A 22,936-nucleotide genomic window follows, 5' to 3' on the forward strand; every position below is an offset into this window, starting at 1 on the left:
GCCTGTTGGGATTGTTTTTTTTGTTTGTTACAGTGTTTTTATTTTCACAGTGTTCTAATGCATTTCTTACTGTTATGAATCGAGCCCCAATCACTATCTTCAGAGAGGCCAGTGTCTTGCTAATCCAGTACTGCGCTGTGCAGTGTGAATATTTCACCCTGGCCATTGTGTTTACAGCACAGTACAGTGCCTCTACTGGCTGTCATTGATCAATGAGATTAAGCAATCTCCTTCAGTGTGCACAACTGAAGCATGACTGCGGGCGCAGTTGGTACTTCTTAAACTCTCAACCAAAAATATAATGTAAAGTGACCTTTCATCACTGGAAATGAAGTCTCAGTTATACCCCCTTGTACTATAAACAAGAATGGATGGATTTGACCTTCAGCCTTTTTCCAAAAAAGTTAAGAATGATTTGTCTGTTACTTATTTAACTGTAAAATCACACACACTCCTGAAAAGCTCTTTAAGATTTCAACGTGTAAATGTGTGTGTGTGTGTCTGAAATAGTTAAGTGTCCACACAGTAGTGCCATGTAACACCATGCTGGGAGTGGGGAGCTGGGTAAGAATCAGCTCTGAGTGTGAAGTGAGCCTGACTGAGCCACCAACAGCACTCGCGTTCCTTGGCGCTTATCCATCAGTGCTGGTCAAGCTCAATATTGCATTGACGGCAGTGCGCAAATACATTTACCACATTCATTCACTTATTTATTTATTTTCCTATGTCCTTGGTAATGCACAAAGAGTTGTCTGAGCACAGCACAAAAAAAAACATTTTGCTCCAAGGAAATGCATTGGTTCCAAGACGGATGGGGCCTGCAATCCAAAACGCATTCTTAAAGAGCCTTTCATGGCAGGCCTCTAAAGGAGCTTTTACTTTAGACCACAACATCAAAGGGGAGCTCTGGCACACAGAAAGGTCCACTCTTTGGAAACGTTTAGAAAAGGGGCCCAAGTCGGACGTCCTAGGAAAAGGCTATTCCCAAATATTTGGTTCACAATAACACAGATTCCTTCCAAGCATAGGCGGCAGGTTAAACGCTAGAGCCGCTTGCGGACTGGGAGCAGACCCAGTCGCTGCTAAACGGCACGGGCCCCCGATGCACCGTTCAGGGGTGCGCTGGAGCTGGAGCGAGGCTGGGATATCTCCACACAGAGCTGATTCTTTTCCATGCCCGGGAATGGGAATGCAACGTCAAGCTTGCTCTTTGTTTAGGTTTTGAACTGGTAATAAAAGCAGAGGGCTGCGTTTGATCTCTCTGGGATGTAAACTGTCTTCTCTGTGGGTCAGCTGTGGGGTTCGGGTTTATAGCTTCTCCGCAGAGTAAGCAAGCTCTCAGGGTTTGGCAGGTTGACATGCCTTCTGTGCAGTACACGCAGCGAGCATTTGGACAGGAGCTTTTCATTTCATTTATTTGTTTTGATTTGCTGTCCTTTTTTGCTCTCTTGATTTCTTTCTGATGGTATAAATCTTTGTCACTCGTTTAGTTGGTTGTTTTTGTTACACACACATTTCCAGCCAGTTCCTTGCCCTTGTCAGGAAATTAGCCCTGTTTTTGGAAATGATAGCCCCTTTTTTGGAAGTTAGCCCCCTGTTTGTGATAATGTTGCCACTAGTTCCAATAAGGAAAATGGATTTTCGTTTTGTGGTTATCGCTTCCTTAAGCGAATATGGGTCTGGAACAAAAAAAACAAAAACACATCCAAGAATGGTGTGAAGCCAGCGAGTAGTTTCTGTTTTTCCCCTGACAGTCCTGATGGGTTTTGCAGGTTGTGCCCCCTCCACACAACAATGAATCGGACCCTGACAGATCCCAGAGGCTGTATGTTTCACACATGGGCTTCTTCTTCACTTTACAAGCATGTGGGAGATGAAAGGCACAAAGGGAGATCTTTTATTTTGTGAAAGTTGCGGTTTGGTAATAAACTCTGTTATTTGATCTCGGGAGAGTGCAAATTAAGCAGCGTTCCAGCAGGAAATAACAGGACGAGTCAGAAATCATGAAAATGATATTAAAACAAGAAAGAAACACTGCGGTAGGGAGAGATTGAGGGAGCGAGGGCCAGGGCAGGCTGCAGGAGATAAGAACTTCACTGCCCTTTATCCCACAGTAAAAGCACAGCTTACCATCGTAAAAGCATAGCAAAGTGTAAGTAAGCATTGTAAAGAATATTACAGAAACATGGCTAACATGGTAAACTACGTTCCCTGCATAGTATTACTGTGGGAAAAGCTGGAAAAAATGGAAAAATGACCATAGAGTATTATAACCGTAAACTTTCATAAGGGTGAACAGAGGTCGCGTAAACGCAAAATAAATCCATTGGACGGAAAAATAGTTTGTCTTGTGTTCACGGGACGCACAGAATGGGAAAGGGACGCAGACCTGCATATTCACAGTAATCGATTACACTGCAGCAAAATGACTGTGAACAAAAACTGTTCTGCAATACAACAGCATTGATTAAGGTACACTCCAGTCCTGTAGGTGGCAGCAATGAGCCTCATATTTGGCTTTGCCAGCAATATTAAGGATATTTAATTTTAGGCCCTGACCACACCACATAACCGATCTCGTACTCAAAAACGTTTTAATTAATCCAGCTCAAGCTTTAGCGTCCACACAGAAGTACCGTTTCATGTTTAGTCGGGTGTAATGCGCACACACACTAATGCTATTAGAATAGTTCGACCACATGGCAATGATACACAATGGGCAGTGCAAGTGAGTGAGGCTATATATATAAAAAGAAAGTGCTGTACTTAAAAAATCATTGTGATTAAGTTAATACAGTTCCATCCATTTTCTGCCAATTGCTAATTGAATTTGCTTCTTTGGATCTGCTCAGATTTTCTGATGGGAGTGTTTAAAGTCAAGGATGCATAAAAGGGGAAAAAGCTTGCCCTTGACCCTGTGGCACAAACAAACATCTGTGAGCTCTTATGTTGCACTGTAATTGGTTGTATGTGTGTTTCCTGTTTTCACAACTAGCCAGGGAGATCCAGTTGAGCCAATGCGCTAATGGAGGCATTCTTATCAATTGTAGCAACCGTGACTCATTCTTCTAAGTAGCTGTGATTGGCAACAGATGCTCGGCAGTGTCTGAGGAGGTGAGAGAGCCTCGTGTATTGTGTTGTACAGAATTACCTGCACAGGTAATTACTCATTAGACATCAATGCAGGCTCACTGGTCATCTAGATCTGCAGTATTTAAACCTAGTATTTCAATCTGAATTATATTCTGTTGTATGTGGTAGCAGATTGCCAGCACTGTCACGGCATGTGGTCCTTGTTGGCTTTATCTGTTTCTTTTTTTTAAAAGGAAGTCTGGCACAGCACCCTCTTGAACACCTGGGTGCTCCCGTGATGGTGATGTCAGCCTATTACAGATTCGGCCCCTCACAGATCTGGCTTGCCAATGCAGAAAACACTGAAGCAGAGGATACGGAACTGCATGTAGAATTATTACCCAAAATGTTAGCTACTTGAAAAGCTATGACACAGTATTAATACTGTATGAATTGCCTAGCTGTGCCTGTTTGATCAAGTCAAGGATTGTTTTACTGTAGGAAATATAGGAAAAATAAGGGGCATTGGAGTGAGAATGAAAAGATAGTGAATCAGACCAGTTATTGAGTTTTGTAAACCTGACTTGTATCCAGTTCAAAGAACCCAAAAGCCTTTATTGTGATTGTAAGATTCTAGCGGATCATCACGTGCGTGGATGCTCTTGTGTTTAATTGTGGAAAAGGCGTTGTGATTGGTTGATTTTTTTCACTGCACATTGAAAGGCTGTAGTGAGATTTCCTTATCCTGGAAGAGCTGTCCCATGTCGGCTTCCAATGTGTGTTTAATTAACGAGCTTGAAGAGCCAGGCACAGCGCGGGTGGAAGCCCTTTGAAATCCAATACAGCTTTAAATCAGGTTTCTAAATGTTTATGTACATTATGAGAAACACACTGAGCCCGCTCGGCAAGGAGCTGGAGCTTGGCATCTCCTTTAACTTTAACCCTTGCTGTTTTTGATTTGAACAAACCGAAGCTTACGCAGCAGCAGCGATTCAGGAGCGATGCAAACGGGCTAGAAATTGAGAGCCTGTGCAAAGGGGTTTAATGTAAAACGCTGCTTTGGCTGATGTATATGTGTTCAAACTGCCGTGGCAGTCATTGTGTGTCACGCTGGCTGATACCTTGGGTAATGAGGTGATTCAGGACTGGTGCCCCTCTTAGCAACAGCAAGTTAGTACAGGGTAGCTCCCATTGCCATTGCTGAACATTATTTACCAAACCGTGTAGTATGTGAGATAAGAGGCTGGTTCGAGCAGAGAGACTGAGAGGCTGGATAGCCCATTGAGAAGTGCTGTGAGTCTGGGAGGCAGTGTGGTTTAATGGGCTGAAGTTATCTGTGGCAAGCGAATAGAGCTGAGGACCTGGGAGGCTGATTGGCAACCACTTACAACCAGATTGGGCCTATTTATTATGTTATTCCCAATGTGTCTGGAAGGGAATACCATGTTCTAATCTTTAAATGAGACCTTACAAACCTCACAGTCCTCCCAGGCTACGCATTGCATTGCACATGCTCTTAACAGGTTTATTAAACAAAGTGACACTGACTTGGCAGGTGCAATTCATTAGAGTGACGATCCTCTATTACATTGATCACACTCAGCACCACTAATGTGGGTCGACCAGGGCTGAAACCAAGCTGTTTGTAATGTTGCTGTACCAAGGCACCTCAGTGCATGCTAAGTTGGGGCTGCCCACCAAGAGACATTTGAAACCTGGTTGTTTTTCAGCCGATGCTGACTGAAATGTTTGTACCACTTGGCTTGGATTCATGTACTTCTGTCTTTGAATTGAGTATGGTTGAGTAGTTCAAGTTTTTGGTACTTGTAAGTTGATTGGTAGGCTGTTGAAAGGCATCATTACGAGTGGCTTCCTATGAAGAACACTCTAAAGATGAACGCAGATGGATTTATCTTCTGTTTCTCCTCTCGGCTGCTCTGTGGGGCTGGGTGATTGGAGGCATGCTGTATTATAAGCCCTGCTTCTTTCCTCTGTGGCAGGCTGCAGAGAGCAAGCAGAGTACAAACTGCATTCCAGGTATCGTTCCCTCCAGCACCACACAAGCGTGGCTCAGCTGTCTGAGTATTCACAACATCATGACTGACAAAGCACCCATTCAAATGTGAGACAATGTGCTCAAGACAATGACCAGGTCATTAGATCCACTGCTGCCACACAGGGCCACTGGAAGACAGGTTCAGGTTAGATTATTGGTTGCATTCTTTAGTTCTACTGCAGAATTATGCAGGTACCATAGTTTTTGATTTTGAGTTTCTAACCTGACTGTCACAATTCTCCTCTCTGTTTTTAGAGACCTGGACCGAAATAACATCACCCGGATCACTAAAGTGGACTTCGCTGGAGTAAAGAACCTGCGGGTTTTGTAAGTATTTGTCTTTCCCCCTGTGAGTGTGATGCTCTACAGGTCTTGTAAAAGGTCTGGTTTTAAATACGGTGTGACCACAGGGAGGGTTCAGTTTGGGAGGGGTGCATGCCTGCTTTAACTGTGGCTCCTAAGTGTGAGGAGCCTGTAATCTTCTAAATCAGGAGTGGTCAAAACTGAGCCTTCCACTCCTGGTCTTTGTTCAAACCCTGTTCTAAATTGTTTCATTGATTCAATTAAACCTCCATCCAGACCCTGAAGTAATGAATGATCTCCTTTTACCTGTTAAACCGGACGGGAATGGTCCTCCGGGACTGGGATTGGACACCCCTGTACTAAGTACTGCCCATGCCACTGAACCTCCCCATTGTGGAGTCTCGTACACAGGGTCCAAGCCTCAAAGTGCAGAGGGGGTGAAATCCAGAAACCTTCACTGAAGGCATCACCCTGGTGTGGCTCACCACATGTCCGTAATCCTTATGAGCTTCACAGTTCATTCCCGTGTGGTTATTATAAAGCAATACACAGTACGTATTTATCTTTTCATTTCGTTTGCAGACTGTATTACTAAGACAGTGTTTTTCCCCTGATGTTTGTCTGTTCCCTATCACAGCTCCGCCATGGAATGGGCAAAGACAGCCTCTCACTGGAGCCAGTCGTTTATCAGCCAACTTGGCTGTAGCTTGTACTTTGAGCCTTTGTTGGAGCCGATGACATTTATAGATGGTCTCCAAAGTCTGTTTGTTTGGGTTTCTGAGCCAATCCTGTCATACCTCCTTTACAAAATAATATGAAGGAAAATTTTAGTAATGGTTGTAGACAGATTAGTATATAAACATTTGTTTAAAACAATATTTAAATTCAAAGAATTCAGCAGCTGTCACGGACTCCTCTCCAGTGAAGCAGAAGGATATCCTGTCTTCTGATTGCGGTTCACCTTGCTAGAGTAGCCAGTACTGTACACCAGGATCACAGCATACTGTAACTTGGACCCTCCCTCAAAAAATACATTGCCCCCCCCCCCATGTTCCCTATTGCATCAGAAATCTATTGGAAGAAACTCTGCTGTATCTCTTTCTCCATCTCCTTGGCTATGCTAGGAATCTCTCGCTAGCCAAGGAGATAGAGACAGAGAGATACAGCAGAGTTCTATAATGTATATACTCCCCTAAAAGAGGGTACAAGCACAGCCAAGTGCTGCAAAGCGTGAGGGGTCCGTATTTTTAAGCATGATAAAGCCATCGTAAAAACCTTGAGCAAGAACAGAAAATGCGTAGTATAAACAGGAGATTTTTTGTATATAAAAAGTGCGACACAGATGGAAAAAGAATACCAAATACTTGTGTGGTGTAGTAGCGTTGCGGACAAGGCTGGTGAGCAGCATGAAATAGCAAACCCAGACTCGGAAGACCACAATTCCGTGCTTTCGCACACTTTTATTCTTTCTCCAACCAAGCAAACAAAGAAAAAAGTATACAACTGAAAACAGCACCCAAGCTATGGCTCCCAGTCATCTCTGTCTCTCTCGCTCTCTGGCTCTCGTTGTCCGGCTCTCTGTCTCTCTCGCTCTCTGTCTCTCTCGCTCTCTGTCTCGTTGTCCGGCTCTCGCTGTCCGGCTCTCTGTCTCTCTCGCTCTCTGGCTCTCGTTGTCCGGCTCTCTGTCTCTCTCGCTCTCTGTCTCTCTCGCTCTCTGTCTCGTTGTCCGGCTCTCGCTGTCCGGCTCTCTGTCTCTCTCGCTCTCTGGCTCTCGTTGTCTGGCTCTCTCTCTCGCTCTCTGGCTCTCGCTCTCTGGCTCTCTGGCTCTCGCTCTGTGTCTCTCGCTCTCTGTCTCTCTCGCTCTCTGGCTCTCGCTCTCTGTCTCTCTCGCTCTCGCTCTCTCGCTCTCTGGCTCTCGTTGTCTGGCTCTCGCTCTCTCGCTCTCTCGCTCTCGCTCTCTCGCTCTCGCTCTCTGGCTCTGTCTCTCTGGCTCTCGCTCTCTGTCTCTCTTGCTCTCGCTCTCTCGCTCTCTCGCTCTCTGGCTCTCTGGCTCTCGCTCTCTGTCTCTCTCGCTCTCGCTCTCGCTCTCTCGCTCTCTGGCTCTCGTTGTCTGGCTCTCGCTCTCTCGCTCTCTCGCTCTCGCTCTCTCGCTCTCGCTCTCTGGCTCTCGCTCTCTGGCTCTCGCTCTCTCGCTCTCGCTCTCTCGCTCTCTCGCTCTCGCTCTCTCGCTCTCGCTCTCTGGCTCTGTCTCTCTGGCTCTCGCTCTCTGTCTCTCTCGCTCTCGCTCTCGCTCTCTCGCTCTCTGGCTCTCGTTGTCTGGCTCTCGCTCTCGCTATCTCTCTCTCTGTCTCTCTCGCTCTCTGGCTCACGTTGTCTGGCTCTCGCTCTCTCACTCTCTGGCTCTCGCTCTCTGGCTCTCGCTCTCGCTCTCTCGCTTTCTCGCTCTCTGGCTCTCGCTCTCTGGCTCTCGCTCTCTGTCTCTCTCGCTCTCGCTCTCTCGCTCTCTCGCTCTCTGGCTCTCGCTCTCTGGCTCTCGCTCTCTGTCTCTCTCGCTCTCGCTCTCTCGCTCTCTCGCTCTCTGGCTCTCGCTCTCTGGCTCTCGCTCTCTCACTCTCTGGCTCTCGCTCTCTGGCTCTCTGGCTCTCGCTCTCTGTCTCTCTCGCTCTCGCTCTCGCTCTCTCACTCTCTGGCTCTCGCTCTCTGGCTCTCGCTCTCTGTCTCTCTCGCTCTCGCTCTCTCGCTCTCTCGCTCTCTGGCTCTCGCTCTCTGTCTCTCTCGCTCTCGCTCTCGCTCTCTCGCTCTCTGGCTCTCTGGCTCTCGCTCTCTGTCTCTCTCGCTCTCGCTCTCTCACTCTCTGGCTCTCGCTCTCTGGCTCTCACTCTCTGTCTCTCTCGCTCTCTGTCTCTCTCGCTCTCGCTCTCGCTCTCTCGCTCTCTGGCTCTCATTGTCTGGCTCTCGCTCTCGCTCTCTCGCTCTCTGGCTCTCGTTGTCTGGCTCTCTCTCTCGCTCTCGCTCTCTCGCTCTCGCTCTCTCGCTCTCTGGCTCTCTGGCTCTCGCTCTCTGTCTCTCTCGCTCTCGCTCTCTCGCTCTCTGGCTCTCGTTGTCTGGCTCTCGCTCTCGCTCTCTCGCTCTCTCGCTCTCTCGCTCTCGCTCTCTCGCTCTCGCTCTCTGGCTCTCGCTCTCTGTCTCTCTCTCTCTCTCTCTCTCTCTCTCTCTCGCTCTCTCTCTCTCTTTCTTTCTTTCTGTCTCTGGCGCTCCTCTTTGGGTTGTATTTCACCCAGAGCTGGCACAGTTTGAGAGAAGTAAACATCTTTGTAATGGAAGGAATCAGGAGTCACAGCGCTGGATGCAGATTAAAAGTGCGAGCACATCCTTGAGTCGTGTCAGATAATGGGTTTTGTTCTGTCTCTCCCTTTCTGCTAGGCACCTGGAAGACAACCAGATCAGCGTGATTGAGAGAGGCGCGTTCCAGGATCTGAAACAGCTGGAACGACTGTGAGTATGCCTGATTGAACCGTTCCCTACTCTTTATTAGCATTTAGTATAATTCTTCATTTACAAATATATTGGATCTCAGCGAGAAACCGGCCCCTGCTGGACAAAGTATAGCCCTGCAGGTCTGCAGGTGTCCGCCTCAGCTCCTGGCCAGTAGGGGCTGCTGTAGCATGGTGAGGATACTCATTCCCTGTTCCCACGGGAGCGGCAGAGCGGATGCAAAGTGGAAAACAAATGCAGAGTGCAGAGCGGAGGGGAAATGAATAATCTGCCTTTACACCCCAAGTGGCGGCAGGAGAAAGCCTGTTCAATTTACAGCATGAGAGGGCAGCTAGCTTCATGGAGGGAGGAAGGATGAAGGCTGCAAATATCTTCATGGAATGCACGCAAACCTGTGTTAAGAAGGGTTATAATGCAGTGAAGCAGTCACCCAGAAATAATACGGAATATGTCTAGAATGGAAAATGAAACGAGGTGCACTGCCGCTTCAGTACACATGCACCACATCAGTAAAACAAAAACGAAAAAACTGATTGCAAACGGTGTTCTTTGCAGAGCATCCAGGAGCTCGACGAAAACAGCTCAAGAGCAGTGGGTAACCGGTTTCCAGCTGGAAGCAGCTCTGTGTGCAACATGCTGACCATGATTTAAAGCAGGGATTTCAATAGTGTAAGGAAAGCCCTTTGAAACTCCATCGAGTAATGGCAGCAATCAGGCGATTGTAAATCATCATCTTCAGCCAGCGTTGAAGTCTGGAGAGCCAGTCAGTTTAATATACATTAAAGAGTAGCGGGGCAGGATTTTCCGTTCACCACATTCCCCTTGCGAGATTTGTTTGTGTGCGAGTTCAGAGTCATCAGAAAGCCATCATCCTTCATGCCTGTTTTCAATTGAATGAGATTTATTACAAATTATCCATCATGTAGACAAATCACACTGTAGCAGCACTGCAGACGATGTGCCAAATCAAAACCGTCTCGTTGCAGAAGCGATCCGGGGCTCATGGCAGAGGTGTTCGGAAAACAAAATGTGTTATATGGGTTTCATTTAATGTCATTCATTTTATTATACATTTTGAGGACTCAAAGCGGGCCTCAGTTGTTTGAGACTAGCTTCATAATATCAACAGTTTGATTTCCATTGTTTTCTTTACTGAAGTGCTTTTAATTACAGATAATTCATAATAAATTTGTATACCTCTTGCTTAACAAGTTGGATGACGCTCAGGCTGTGTATTGCGTGACTCTCTGTTTATCATAAGTACGAAGAACAATCACTCAGAGACCAGGTCGACTGTACAGATAAACTGGCATCCTCTTGACAGGAAGTCAGTAATTCCCAGAACCCCCCCTCCCGGCACTTCCTGTCCAGCAGTGTACCTGGATGCCTCTGTGCTGACCTAACCTTCCGCACACAAGCCTGGAATTTCACAGCTCTCTGCTCCACCCCCAGATCCATTTCATTGAGCCTTTGTCAGGGAGCAGCTTGTCCAAGGCCCTCTCAGACATGCCCGTCAGCATTCCTCCACTGTTGACTGGGTGTAAATAGTTACTGAGTGACCTGCGGGGGTGGGGATACATGAGAAGCACTTGGGTATACCCTGGCACACGGCTGTCACCACATTGGGTCTCTATAGCCCGGGATGTTTCATTTATTTCTGTATTTAATAGTGCCAGTTTCCAGTGCTGTGTGTAGACACTGTCTCTCTGCCTGTCTGTGTCCCTGTGTAAGCTCTGCCGTTCTCTCCCGCAGGCGCTTGAACAGGAACAAGCTGCAAGTCCTTCCCGAGCTGCTGTTCCAGACCACGCCCAAGCTGGGTCGCCTGTGAGTTCTGCCTGTCTTTCTTAACGGGGTGCTGCTGGGAGGGATAGCTGAGGGGGGGGGAGCAGCTGTAGGATGTGCTACATAGCGACTGCGGGATCTGATGTTTGTCCCACAACTGAAGCAGAAAATGATGTGTCATCAACGGGACTGAAGTCTGATTTAACTGGTGAACCAGAGGCTCAGTGTAACCGCAGAGCAGAGCAGCAGAGCCTTGCTCCGCTGGGTCGCTCCATCAGGTCCAGCCCAGGATCAACATTTCCACACAGGGACATACAGCCAAGTGGAGTAGTCGGCCGCTGCACTCAACTTGAATTACTGGAGATCTGGGTTTGAACCTAGCACAAGATAAATAGCCAGGATAAAGTATCAGGTCTCGCAGCACTATTTTATTTTTCATGCTTTTTGGATTTGGGGTTTAAATTGTGCTTTGTGTTGGGAGATTGATGTCGTGAAATTAAAATTAGTGAGGGAAGCTATTGGATATTTTTCTTGGAGACGGGTTTTTTTGTTTTCTGAATAATGTTTCACCATTGGAGTATGAATTGTCAGCCGGGACCCTGAATGGATTTGGTGTGTGCATTGGGTATACGCTAATTTCGCACAGTGTGTGCAGTGACACTAATGCATTACTGTACTCAGGACACACAGTGTGTGCAGTGACACTAATGCATTACTGCACTCAGGACACGCAGTGTGTGCAGTGACATTAATGCATCACTGCACTTAGGACACGCAGTGTGTGCAGTGACACTAATGCATTACTGTACTCAGGACACACAGTGTGTGCAGTGACACTAATGTATTACTGCACTCAGGACACACAGTGTGTACAGTGACACTAATTCAGCTCCTCAGCTGGAGCCACCAGGCTGCTTGCTTTGGCGTTTGTGGTTGGCGCTCTCTATTTAGCTGAGTTCTTTTTTAAAGGAATGTGGTTAGAGTTACAGCCTTGAGCTGCAGCTTTCTGGATATCCAAGTCCCAGTGTGGGCCACATAATCTGCCTTTCTTTCATTACTGTGTCAATGAAAGGCCTAAGTTTGGGGATTTTTTTTCTAATGCAGAAAGTTAAGGGAAAACAAATTAAGAATCCAAAACCAACTCTTCCTCAGTCTGCACCCCTCTATACTGTAACAGAGCCCCCAACACTCCCTCAATCTGTACCCCTCTATACTGTAACAGAGCCCCCAACTCTCCCTCAATCTGTACACCTCTATACTGTAACAGAGCCTCCAACTCTCCCTCAATCTGTACCCCTCTATAGTGTAACAGAGCCCCCAACTCTCCCTCAATCTATACCCCTCTATACTGTAACAGAGCCCCCAACTCTCCCTCAATCTGTACCCCTTTATACTTGTTACAGAGCCTACAACCCCTGTGCTATTTGTTCAGCAGATCATTCTATTCTGTCTTCCATCTCTGATAAATAAATACTGTGGGCTGTAACTGATACAGTTTTGAAAATATGACTTCAGTTTGGCAGCCCCAGATTGTGGCTTTGTTCTTTCCTTCCACATATTGCTTCATCTCGCTGCAGTATCTAACTAATAATTCAATATGTCCTGAACACAAAAACCATCCACCCCTGGCACAAGGAAAAGAAGGAGTTGTCGGGTGATTGTTTTCAACAAATTCAATTATTCTTCCCAAAACCGAGCCAATTCATTTATAATAACAGGACTGCGCTCGGCACAAACAACCCAGCTAGTTTCAAAACAAGAGCGTTGTTGTTGATGTATTTTAAAGACGGATATTGCTGATGAAACGCAACGTGGTTTGGATTGGAAACTGGAGGCAATGCTGAAATACTTCAGGCTATAAACAGCCTCTTTTATCGAGTCCCAGCGGCGTGACCACACACACCAGAAGTGACACATAGGCAATGCGACAGGTGTGAAAACTACCAGATCTATACAACTGTTCAAAATTGCTATTGACAAAACTATGATATGGAAATTATGAGTGTCTTCTCTGACAGTGTTTCAACATATATGGCAATAAATCATACACACCAGGCTTATCCAGTTCCTTCGAAATAGACTCCTATATATTATCTTTCAAATCTGTATCTTTATAATTGTGATGCCGTTTGTCATAAACTCTGGGTATCTTTTCAATGATATTATCGTTTCCTCCGTCATTCTGGATGCTGCTTCACCCTGCTGGACCGGGTGCATTGAAGCTGTTCTCTGATTGCTCAATGCCCTAGTAGGATTCAATCCTATTTATTTTGCATTGCCCCGGTGCCAGTCCTGCGTCGCCTGTCACATCGCGTGTCGTGTGAAAGATACTGATCAGAAGTACAGGTTCTATTCATTTTGACGCATCGCTGCACAATTGTGCTTGCCGCATCGTGTCTGGTGGGTAGCAGCCTTTAGACTCCATCGATGAAGGGCAAGCAATAAAATTGTTGTATTGTGTAATATTTAGCAGTGAGCCATTAGCAGCCCTTTTCAGAGCAGTGTACAAGTTCAGAGACTGTAGGAGCTCCAGGGTTTTTACAGTCCTCTACATGATTAAACATCAAGTCTTTGATCTTTCAGAATTCAAAAATAAAAGGGGGGTGAGTATCCTAGATACCAGCAATACCCTTGAGAGAACACCACCAATAGCAAGGTAGCCATGCTGAGCTTCATGTAAAGCACATGTCAGCTGTGGACGTACAGAACCACACTCTTGTTTAAGACAGCCACTGGTCTCTTTGGCATTGTGTGACAGCATGATAATTCACTCAGTGCTGTAGACAGTACACAACTACAGCTTGTTGTTTATAGACTGAGTGAAGCTGAGCCAGTTATGAAGAGGATGTGCATGACATATGAACCCCAATGCTGATGCATCTAATAAGTGGTTACTTCTGTTTGGACAGCTTGAAACAATAGCTGTTCTTATTTGACTATTAATAAAATGATAGGTCTTGGGTTAATGCGGCTCATTTGCAAAACAATCTCCGGGAGGCTTGCATTTCAATTATAAACCCTTCATGTCAGTGACTGTAAGAAGAGGAGACGTGCGCGTTGCCCTCGTACTGCAGAATGCAAGCTGCTGCAGGATGAAATTACAAATAAGACTGTGAATTTGTAGATTTTGCAACATCTGTCTCTGCATGGCTAATTTCAGACATTTGCATTTGCCCCAGTGCTACTTTTGCAACATTGTGTGTGTGTGGGTGTGTGTGTGTGTGTGTGGGTGTGGGTGTGTGTGTGTGGGCATGAATTACTATCAATGTAGGGACAAAATTTGAGAAAGCGTCCCCATAAAGATAGTAACTCCTGGAAAAAAAACGACCTTGTGAGGACGTCCCCACTTTGTAAAACACCTTTTTAAGAACCAAATATGCCTTAAAAAAAAGTGCCAAAATATGTAGTTTGTAACTATAAATATAACTTTCACCCTGTGTGGAGTTTTGTCTGACTGGAGTTAGAAAAAGTAAATAAAAATACAGTGAGAGTCAATGAGAAGTCCCCACAAATATAGGACTACAAACGTGTATGTGTGTGTGTGAAGCCAACAGGGAACAATCTGCGGTTTCTGATCAGATTGTGTGGCCCATCCCCAGCACCAGTGTATCAGCAGATCTGCTCCAGGAATCCAGTAAAGAGCCCTGCATTTACTGAGCAGGGTGTCTGTCTGAGTGTCCGCGGCAGCTTGTGGGAGATGCAGTGTGATTATTTACAGTAATCAGACGAGGAAAGTACACGACAGATAAATCTCCTGTTCTCTGGGCAGGTCGTGGGAGTAGCATGCATGCTGTGGAGCGCATTCCTCTGTGTGCGTTTTCCTCTTAAAGGAGCCCAGCGCAGCCGTGAAGCTGACGAAGTCCCTGTTTCCTACAGGAGGAGGAATGGTATGCATTACTTCAGAGGCTGTCGCTTGCGTTTGTCATTGCCACAGCTCGGAGGAGGTTTAGGAGCCAGAACATTTTTTTAAGCTGTTTATAGGTCACTCACATATTATTTTTTTTAGCAGACTGTGAATTATTTTGTTAGCAATTAAGCCAGCAGGCTTTATTGAGCTCTGTGAAATTCCACTGCATAATGGTTGTTTATACAAAGTTATCTACAAGCCATGAGCACTGGGGCAGCGTCGTACACAGTATTCATTGGGGTTAGAGCTGAGGGACTGGGAGTCTGTATTAACTAGAGGTTAGAGCTGAGGGACTGAGTGTTGTCTAGAGGTTAGAGCTGAGGGACTGGGAGGTAGTGTGGTCTAGTGGGTAGATCTGAGGGACTGAGTGTTGTCTAGAGGTTAGAGCTGAGGGACTGGGAGGTAGTGTGATCTAGTGGGTTGATCTGAGGGACTGAGTGTTGTCTAGAGGTTAGAGCTGAGGGACTGGGAGGTAGTGTGGTCTAGTGGGTAGATCTGAGGGATTGAGTGTTATCTAGAGGTTAGAGAAGAGGGACTGGGAGGGAGTCGGTATGGTATCATGGTTAGAGCTGAGAGACTGAGAGGCGGTAGTCCAAAGAAACTTCCCTTGTGTGTGTGGACAGGACCTCTTTAGAAATAGGCATCCATGGTCAAAGGGACTATACCCTGTACAGTAGAAGTATCATCAGATTAAAGAAAAAAAAGAACTTCTGATAACAAGAACTAATTGCATTGGAGCTGGTTCCCAGGTGCATTCGTGTTCTTTAAAGGAGTAAATGTATCCCTCTCCCTGTCCCACAGCCTAATATAATGGAAATGCCTCTTTCCTTTTAATTGAAGTTTATTTTGGTGCTGACCTTTAGTACCGGGACCCCTGTTTGTCATGGCTGGCAGACAGTCTGGGCTGAAAGCGGTCCCGTGTCTATCTCGGGAATCGGAGAAGGAAGAAGCCTAATGCTCCGTGCTGATTGAGGGCGGGTGTAATTTGGGAAATGGCTCAGGCTATTATGGGCCCCAGCATTTATCGCAGGTGGTTCCCATGGAAACTGGGGGGATGATAATTGGATTCAAATGGGCTGAACAGTTTGCACATGTTCAAAAGGCCAAAGTGGATGCGAGACATCTAATATGTGTGTATATATAATATCTATCTATGCATGTTCTCACACAGCTAATTGGGGCAGGTGGCTGTTTACTCATTTGGCTCGAATGCAGCATTGGTTTCGTTTTACCCGTGTAATTAATGATGGTTTCAGTTGTGGGGGGTGATGCAATGGATACGTCCCGATGTGACGTTGTTTTGAGTGAGATTTACCATGAATGAAAGCGGAGAACGGCTTGCAAACCCTGCCTGTCTGAACAGAAATAAAGATTAGTGTTTCAATCAGAGTTTCTAAATGGAAGCAAATGTACTGAACTGCATCTTTGCATTTGGGGTTGTTTTCATTATTAAAGCACTTCTAAATCTTTTTTTGCAATTTGTGTTTTACAACAAGCTGTGTGAATACGGGGTTATCGGTCTCGTGTCATCACCTTTAAGCAGTGCGTTCTTTTGATATTATGATTATTGCTATTGCTGCTTCTTTTGGTCAATTGCATCTTTGTAGATTTCTTTTAAAAGTGTGTTCCTGATCCAATACCTGAATGACCTATTTCAGATCTCTATTGTAGGCTATAATGATTACATTCCACGAAATAAAAAAAGGACAGTTATGAGTGGAGTTCTCTTTCCTATGCTACTAGAGCACTCTGCAGTGTTGAATGGAGTTCTCTTTCCTATGCTACTAAAGTACTCTACTGTGTTGAATGGAGTTATCTTTCCTATGCTAATAATGTACTCTACTGTGTTGAATGGAGTTCTCTTTCCTATACTACTAGAGCACTCTGCAGTGCTGAATGGAGTTCTCTTTCTTTGAGCACTCTGCAGTGTTGAATGGAGTTCTCTTTCCTATGCTACTAGAGCACTCTGCAGTTATGAGTGGAGATAGAGGCTGTTGCACAGGCTATTTGCCAGCTAACCGTGCAGTTGGGGGGTTTCAGATGGCATGCAGTTATCCAAAACCCCATCATTGTATTACTGACTTGTAAGACATTTCACAAGCCAGCTAATTAGCGTCCAGGTTATGGAGTGCTTTTAAAATGAGAACAGACAACGTGTTTAAAAATCGGTGGATTGGCAAGAGTTTAACAGGAAATCGACCTAAACAAAAACAACTGGTGAGATCAATCATATTGTCACAACTCAAGGATAATATATGCAGTAGAACACAGACTAGGGTCAAATATCCACCCAGGCAAGAAGCGTACACACTAGAACTTCATAACTTCATCAACGATATTAATAGTGCACAATTAGTATATGTTCTTGTCAATGCTTTCCTAAGAGTCCTCGTCGCTATGTGCGGATATGTATGCACAGTTTGTACTGGGTTGCATTTTGAAAATGCATGCTTCATTTATCAGGGAAACAGCCTTCATGGAATTTGCCCTGCATACTTAAAAAGAGCCACCCATTGTAGACATTTCTACACAATAATTGACTCCATTAACTCTGTCAGTTTGCTCTCTTCCCTTCATCTTTGCATTGGCTTCACCAAGTCTTTTCTCCTTGCACAGGGACCCCAGGCCCCCAGCTCTGGTATGCAGGGGAGGGCTTGAGTTTGATTCTTTGTAATCAAATGGCAGCACAAGCCCTCTCACCAGATCCTGCTGTACGAGCCCTACAGCTGAACCTGGGAGCCCGGAAGGTAATGAGCTCTGACACTTCTGGGCTCGCAGACATGCCGTTGAGTTCTGGTGACGTGGGAACGTCATGGGTGTCTGGACTCTTTGATGATTGTGAATGATGTTGCCACTCAGTCCTTGGATCTTTCTTGAAAGAGAAGCTGGCCTTTGCTGTCGTCTCACTCCGTCTCAGATCTGGAGACGCAAAGAAATGGTTTCGATAGTTACAGGGCTCGAGACGAAGGAGAAAGTGCTTTCTTCTGAAGAACAGGCAGGTAGACGGGCTGTTCTACACACAACGGAGGTTCATTCATTAATACAGTTTTCTTTCTAAAATTTAAAAACGACTTGGGTTTTAGTGATAAAGTAATCATTTTGGGATGTATTGCCCTGTCCTGTTCACCCCCCACCCCCCACCCCCCACCAACACCCCTTTGCTTACCAATTACTAGACTCCTCAAGCCCTGCAGCTGAACTATTTCAGAAATGTGACTATAAAGCTGAAGTAGTCAAAACTGATTTTTCTGTCCTCTGTTTAAAGGCAAATATCGACAAATGCAGGAAGCGTGGGCTCTCTTATCTTTGGCTCCAGAATTATAAAATACTGCTGTTATTTATTGTACTAACCTGCATTAAACTTCATTAACAGAAAGTAATATCCATTCTCGACGCACAGGGAGAATAGAATGAGCTGTTTCACCCAGCAGCGGTAGGATGCGAACCCCCTTGTACAATACAGCAATCGTTTCAAAAGCCACTTCCATTTCAAATGCTCAGTGTGGTTAATGTGCACATCTATGGAACACCATGCCAAGTTTTTAGAGCGTGGCTTTTTCGCTACACTTTGCTTAGCTTTTACTGTGCACCGCAGTAGTACACTGACATAAAATCACTGTAAAATCCAGTGCAGCAGAAAGTACGATCGCTTACTCAGAATAACGGTTCACGTTCGTTCTCGATGCTTATTTGCATAGTATTACCATCTTCCCAGAACAGAAGAAAACACAAGATTTGATAAAAGGCACTCCATATTTTGTTGTTGTTGAGAAGAACAGTGCTTACCCTTGCCGGGGCATGCCACTTTGTACTGCAATTGTATGTTTTGTGATTGCTAGCTGTGTACAAACCTTCCATACATCATCTCCCACGCTGTGGTAAGTGTGCTTCTAATTACATTTCAACCAGTATATAGTATTTTCTACAGAATACTGGGTGCATTGTAGGCAAAACAGAGGATAGCTCAGTGGTTAGAGTTCTGGGCTGCTGTGGGTAAGGCAGTGGGTTTGAGTAGCTCAGTGGTTAGGGTTCTGGGCTGCTGTGGGTAAGGCAGTGGGTTTGAGTAGCTCAGTGGTTAGGGTTCTGGGCTGCTGTGGGTAAGACAGTGGGTTTTAGCTCAGTGGTTAGAGTGCTGGGCTGTAGTGGGTAAGGCAGTGGATTTGAGTAGCTCAATGGTTAGAGTGCGGGGCTGCTGTGGGTAAGGCAGTGGGTTTGAGTAGCTCAGTGTTTAGAGTTTTGGGCTGCTGTGAGTAAGGCAGTGGGTTTGAGTAGCTTAGTGGTTAGAGTTCTGGGCTGCTGTGGGTAAGACAGTTGGTTTTAGCTCAGTGGTTAGAGTGCTGGGCTGCTGTGGGAAAGGCAGTAATACAATGTGTTGTTGATTGCACCCAGTATTTAAGGATTTTATTTTACTTGTGCCTCTGCTCAGTCAGAGCACAGTGAATGAAGCAGAGTGACAGGCTTATCGTAAGACATCTTTAATGGGCTTGTTGCTTTTTTTACGATTTTCCTCGGCAATGATTTTAGCTCTCCAGTGCTATGGGTTCAGACATAGTGGGATAGCTTTGTGAAGAGTGTGGGGGCATGTGAAACAGACACACTTAAATTAAGCACATTTCAGTAGCATGTTAGCAATAGCAGTTGGTGGTTCACGTCTTGTTTTTCAGCTTGCGCGCTTCTTGATCAGTGCTGATTGATCTTGTTCACAGCTCGTTTTCTTCAGGAGATGGGTTTTTTTCTGACCTCTGACATCCTATTTCTAGGTTTCAAACAGGAAGTCGGAGGCCAGTCTAAGATCTGTGTCACGTGTGATCTTGTTAGAGAAACGGAGCCGTTCAGAAAGAACAAGGACTAAAAACCCATAATGACTGGCTTTCCCAATAGCACTTTCAAACACAGAAAGCATGGCAAAGCATTCAGGGTGTCCTACAAGGGCTTATTGATGCTGCAGTCAACAGATGAATGAAAGAAAAGGGGAACGAAAGCAAATGATTCAGAAAGATTGTGTTTGCTTGTGTTGTAAAACATACCACTCTGCAGTCTTTATACAGGAGGTTGAGCAGGCCAGCTGGTGCCAGCCATGCAGAACAAGGATAAGTGAAGTGTCAATATGTTCCTACTGCTTGACGTTCTGGCTGTCAACATTACCCCCTGCATGGGGACAGGGCTGATTTTGGAGAAATGCGCATGCTGTAGCTCAGGGTATCTTAGATACATTCCACACGCAGCTTGGGAACAGGGTCTTTATGAAAACAAATGTGGTTCAGAGTCTAAGGGCCACTGCCTGTACAAATCTCCAAATAAATAAATACCATGGGAGGCTGAACTCCTTCGCTAACAGAGCTTTGGAATATTTGCGTTTGGCCAAAATGCAGGCGGATACACTAATCCTGGATTATTCAACCCTGTCTCTTTGGCTCATTCACCCCGGGAGGGGGGTGTTGGGGTGTTGTCCTGCTTCCAGAACCAGGCTGGGGGATCCCTTGTTGTCCTGGAGTCAGTCACATACAATTTTTCTCAAAACGGCCACATTTTTTTTCCCATAATTAAAATAGTATGGAAAAGAGGCATGGGGGGTGGTGATGTATGTAGGAATGCTGTGTGATGACATCACGACCTCTGCAGGCACAAAGGGGTCTAGGAGGGGTCCTGCTTTGTTGACTCAAGAGAGTTCGAAACCACGTTGGTGGGGATAACCAACCCAAATTAAATGGTGTGATGCCTTGGATTCTGAACATAGCTGAGTGAAATGCTTTCTGATCCCCGTTATGACCCGTATTGGCGTCGAGGACGGATTTAACCCTTAAAGTGCTGACGCCTGTGCAGATCGGATACCTGAGGCTGTTTAAAAGTTGACCCCCCCTTGTTCTTGCTAACAGTTACTAGTTTTGTTTAATCTCAGTTTTATAGCTGAAACATCCCATGCTTTAAATCTCTCTGCAGTGATCTGCAATCAATTACTGTCTTTTGCAATCGGGTAGCAACTGGCCACCACCTGGTAAACAGCTGTTTCCATAGAGATTCCTTCAGTTATTTACAATGGAACAAGAGCAGTTGCTAGGAGAAATAAAACAACATCATAGCAGGTTGTGTAACGATTCAATATTGCACAGAAACATGCTTGTCTTCTGAACACAGAGACCCGCTGAATGACTGGTTTTGAAGTGTGGAAGGCCTGTGCATCCCCAGTGTGTGTGTAAGCTTTCCGAAGCCTGGACTTGCAATCCTCTGTCACCACAGGACCCTTCCGCTTCCAGAAATGAGCCATTTTTTCCCAAAGTATTTGAGTGATTCCTGCATATTTGTGTCCTGAGAATACAATGCTGTGATGAAATGCCTCTCGTGTGGTGAGTGTTTCATCTCATTGGATATTTCCCAGCTGCCGGTGATGGGGTCTGGTTAAAGGGAATTCGGCTTAGCTTAACTTTGTTTTGCGTGCTCTGAAGTGTATGTTTGGCTCTGGGACACCTTGGCCATCTTTGTAAATCAGATGTTGGCTAATTTAAATTTCCTGTGTTTTTGTGTGTCAGTCACTGCTGTGAAGTCTGCATTGCTTCTCATGCATATTTGTCACTATCGTGCAATTTTACATGTAGACACCGTTACACACATGTGAATGCACAGACAAACTCAAGAGACACGTTGAAAATGAATTTGAAAGACATTAGCACTGAAACTAGAAACGTCAAATGGCAAACAGATACTGTACTGCAGATTAACTGTCTGATAAAAAATAGGAACTTCAATCTTTTGCACACGCCTGTGTGTAAGAGGACTGTGATGACTGATTTGAATTGAACTCTATATAAAGGCTGCATCTCGCAGGTAAAAGTCAGTTTAGCTCAATATGGGGAAACCAGCAGATTTGACAGATTTAGGCTGCTCAAGTTGCTGATGAGTTTTGAGACACAATCGCTAAGGCTGCACTGCAGGTTTCTTCCCCAAGCTTGCCTGCACGGTCATTGCTGGCGGTGGACCTGTGTCTTATTGACAGTGTTCTGGCAGGTGTCTCCTTGTCGTTGCTGCCTGCCTGTCCATTCTTTCTGCAGATCCGATGCTTAAGCAAACCGGAGGTTCTTTGCCGGCTCACGGCTCGCTGGCTGTGAGTGCTCTGCTCCGCTCCGCTGTGCTTCCCTTGTCAGCTAGCTGAGTGTGAGTATCAACAGCTCATTAGCGAGAGACAGGCTTTTACCCTGGGGAGACGCGCTGTCCAATTGAGACATTACTTGTCTTTAGGAATGTAGAAATTAGAAAAGAAAAGGGAAGGGAAACATGTCTGTAAAAGCAGACTGTGTGTTATTTTTTTTTACAGTTTTGTGTATTTTGGTCTACTGGTCTTTTTGGCATTGTCTTTTTATTTAAATTCACTTTAAGTTGTATTTTTGCACAGCAGTGGGAGGGAAAATCGTGCTCACTGCAGCAAGATCCTACCTGCTTCCTGTTTCAGAACCCAGCTGGATGAATACGTGGGGCAGGAGATGCTGCAGAGAGTTTCAGGGTTGGAAATACGACTCCCATTGCAAAGCAGTTTGAGCCTTTCCTGGTTTTGCTATGATATTAATAAGACACACCTGAGCTTGTTGCCTATACACAGTGGCTATTGAAGCTTGTAGTAAAACCTGGAATGGGTGAAACTGCCATGCAGTAGGGATCTTACTTCCATCCTGTACTGGCTGGTGCAATAAACAGGTCACGGACATAAGGGGTATTGCCCCTGGTGGAGTTGCTATGCTGTTTAGCATTACCTAACAACCATCTGATTCAAGTAGGTTCCTTAGGCAATAGCTCTCGGTGGATCGCCAGGTGTCCCATGCAATTAAAACACATTCTCTGACAATTAATGCTGCCTCTCTGACTTTCTCAGTGTTTCAGACTCTTGGCTGCCCCAGTCCTCCTGTCCCCAGCATGGCCTAACCCAGTACTGTTGACATTTGTTTCTAATCAAATTGCAATAACCTTTCCTTTTCCACTCCAGGAAACTGCAGTAACAGCATTGACCTGGTGTGCGCTCAGCCCCACTCGCAGGCTCTGTTCTAATGGAAGCTCTGTCTACTAATTCACCTTCACTCAGGAACTGGCTGCCTGAGTAACCTTTGCGACGCGGCACTGCTATCCTTGAAGGCTCTCTGTTCTCGCACTGGGTTTGACATGAGGTTGATTCAATCCTCCTTGGTTATTAGGCTCCCTGTGATGTTTAAAGCGCACAGACGTGATGGCTTTGGGGCTGTTTTTTATCATCTAGCCCAGCGCGCTGTGGATTGCCCTCCCGGATGCCCTTGTGTCTTTGTTGAGTCTGTGTTCAGGTTTAAATCCATGCTATTCAT

At 45.6% G+C, this 22,936-nt stretch overlaps 1 protein-coding gene across 3 annotated transcripts in view; it reads left to right on the forward strand.

Annotated features, from left to right (window-relative positions):
- The window catches only part of LOC117431683 (slit homolog 3 protein-like), a 100,619-nt gene that overhangs the window by 3,680 nt on the left and 74,003 nt on the right, over nucleotides 1-22,936 (forward strand). For 2 of the 3 annotated variants that reach the window (XM_058996509.1, XM_058996510.1), the window contains exons 2-4: nucleotides 5,384-5,455; nucleotides 8,855-8,926; nucleotides 10,679-10,750. In XM_058996509.1, coding sequence (XP_058852492.1) covers nucleotides 5,384-5,455; nucleotides 8,855-8,926; nucleotides 10,679-10,750 — 216 coding nt within the window. Of the gene's footprint in view, nucleotides 1-5,383; nucleotides 5,456-8,854; nucleotides 8,927-10,678; nucleotides 10,751-20,858; nucleotides 20,960-22,936 lie in introns of those variants that run through there. The other variant, XM_058996511.1, reaches the window with a different exon arrangement.

This window comes from Acipenser ruthenus, chromosome 22 (genome assembly GCF_902713425.1).
Source record: "Acipenser ruthenus chromosome 22, fAciRut3.2 maternal haplotype, whole genome shotgun sequence".
NCBI lineage: Eukaryota > Metazoa > Chordata > Actinopteri > Acipenseriformes > Acipenseridae > Acipenser > Acipenser ruthenus.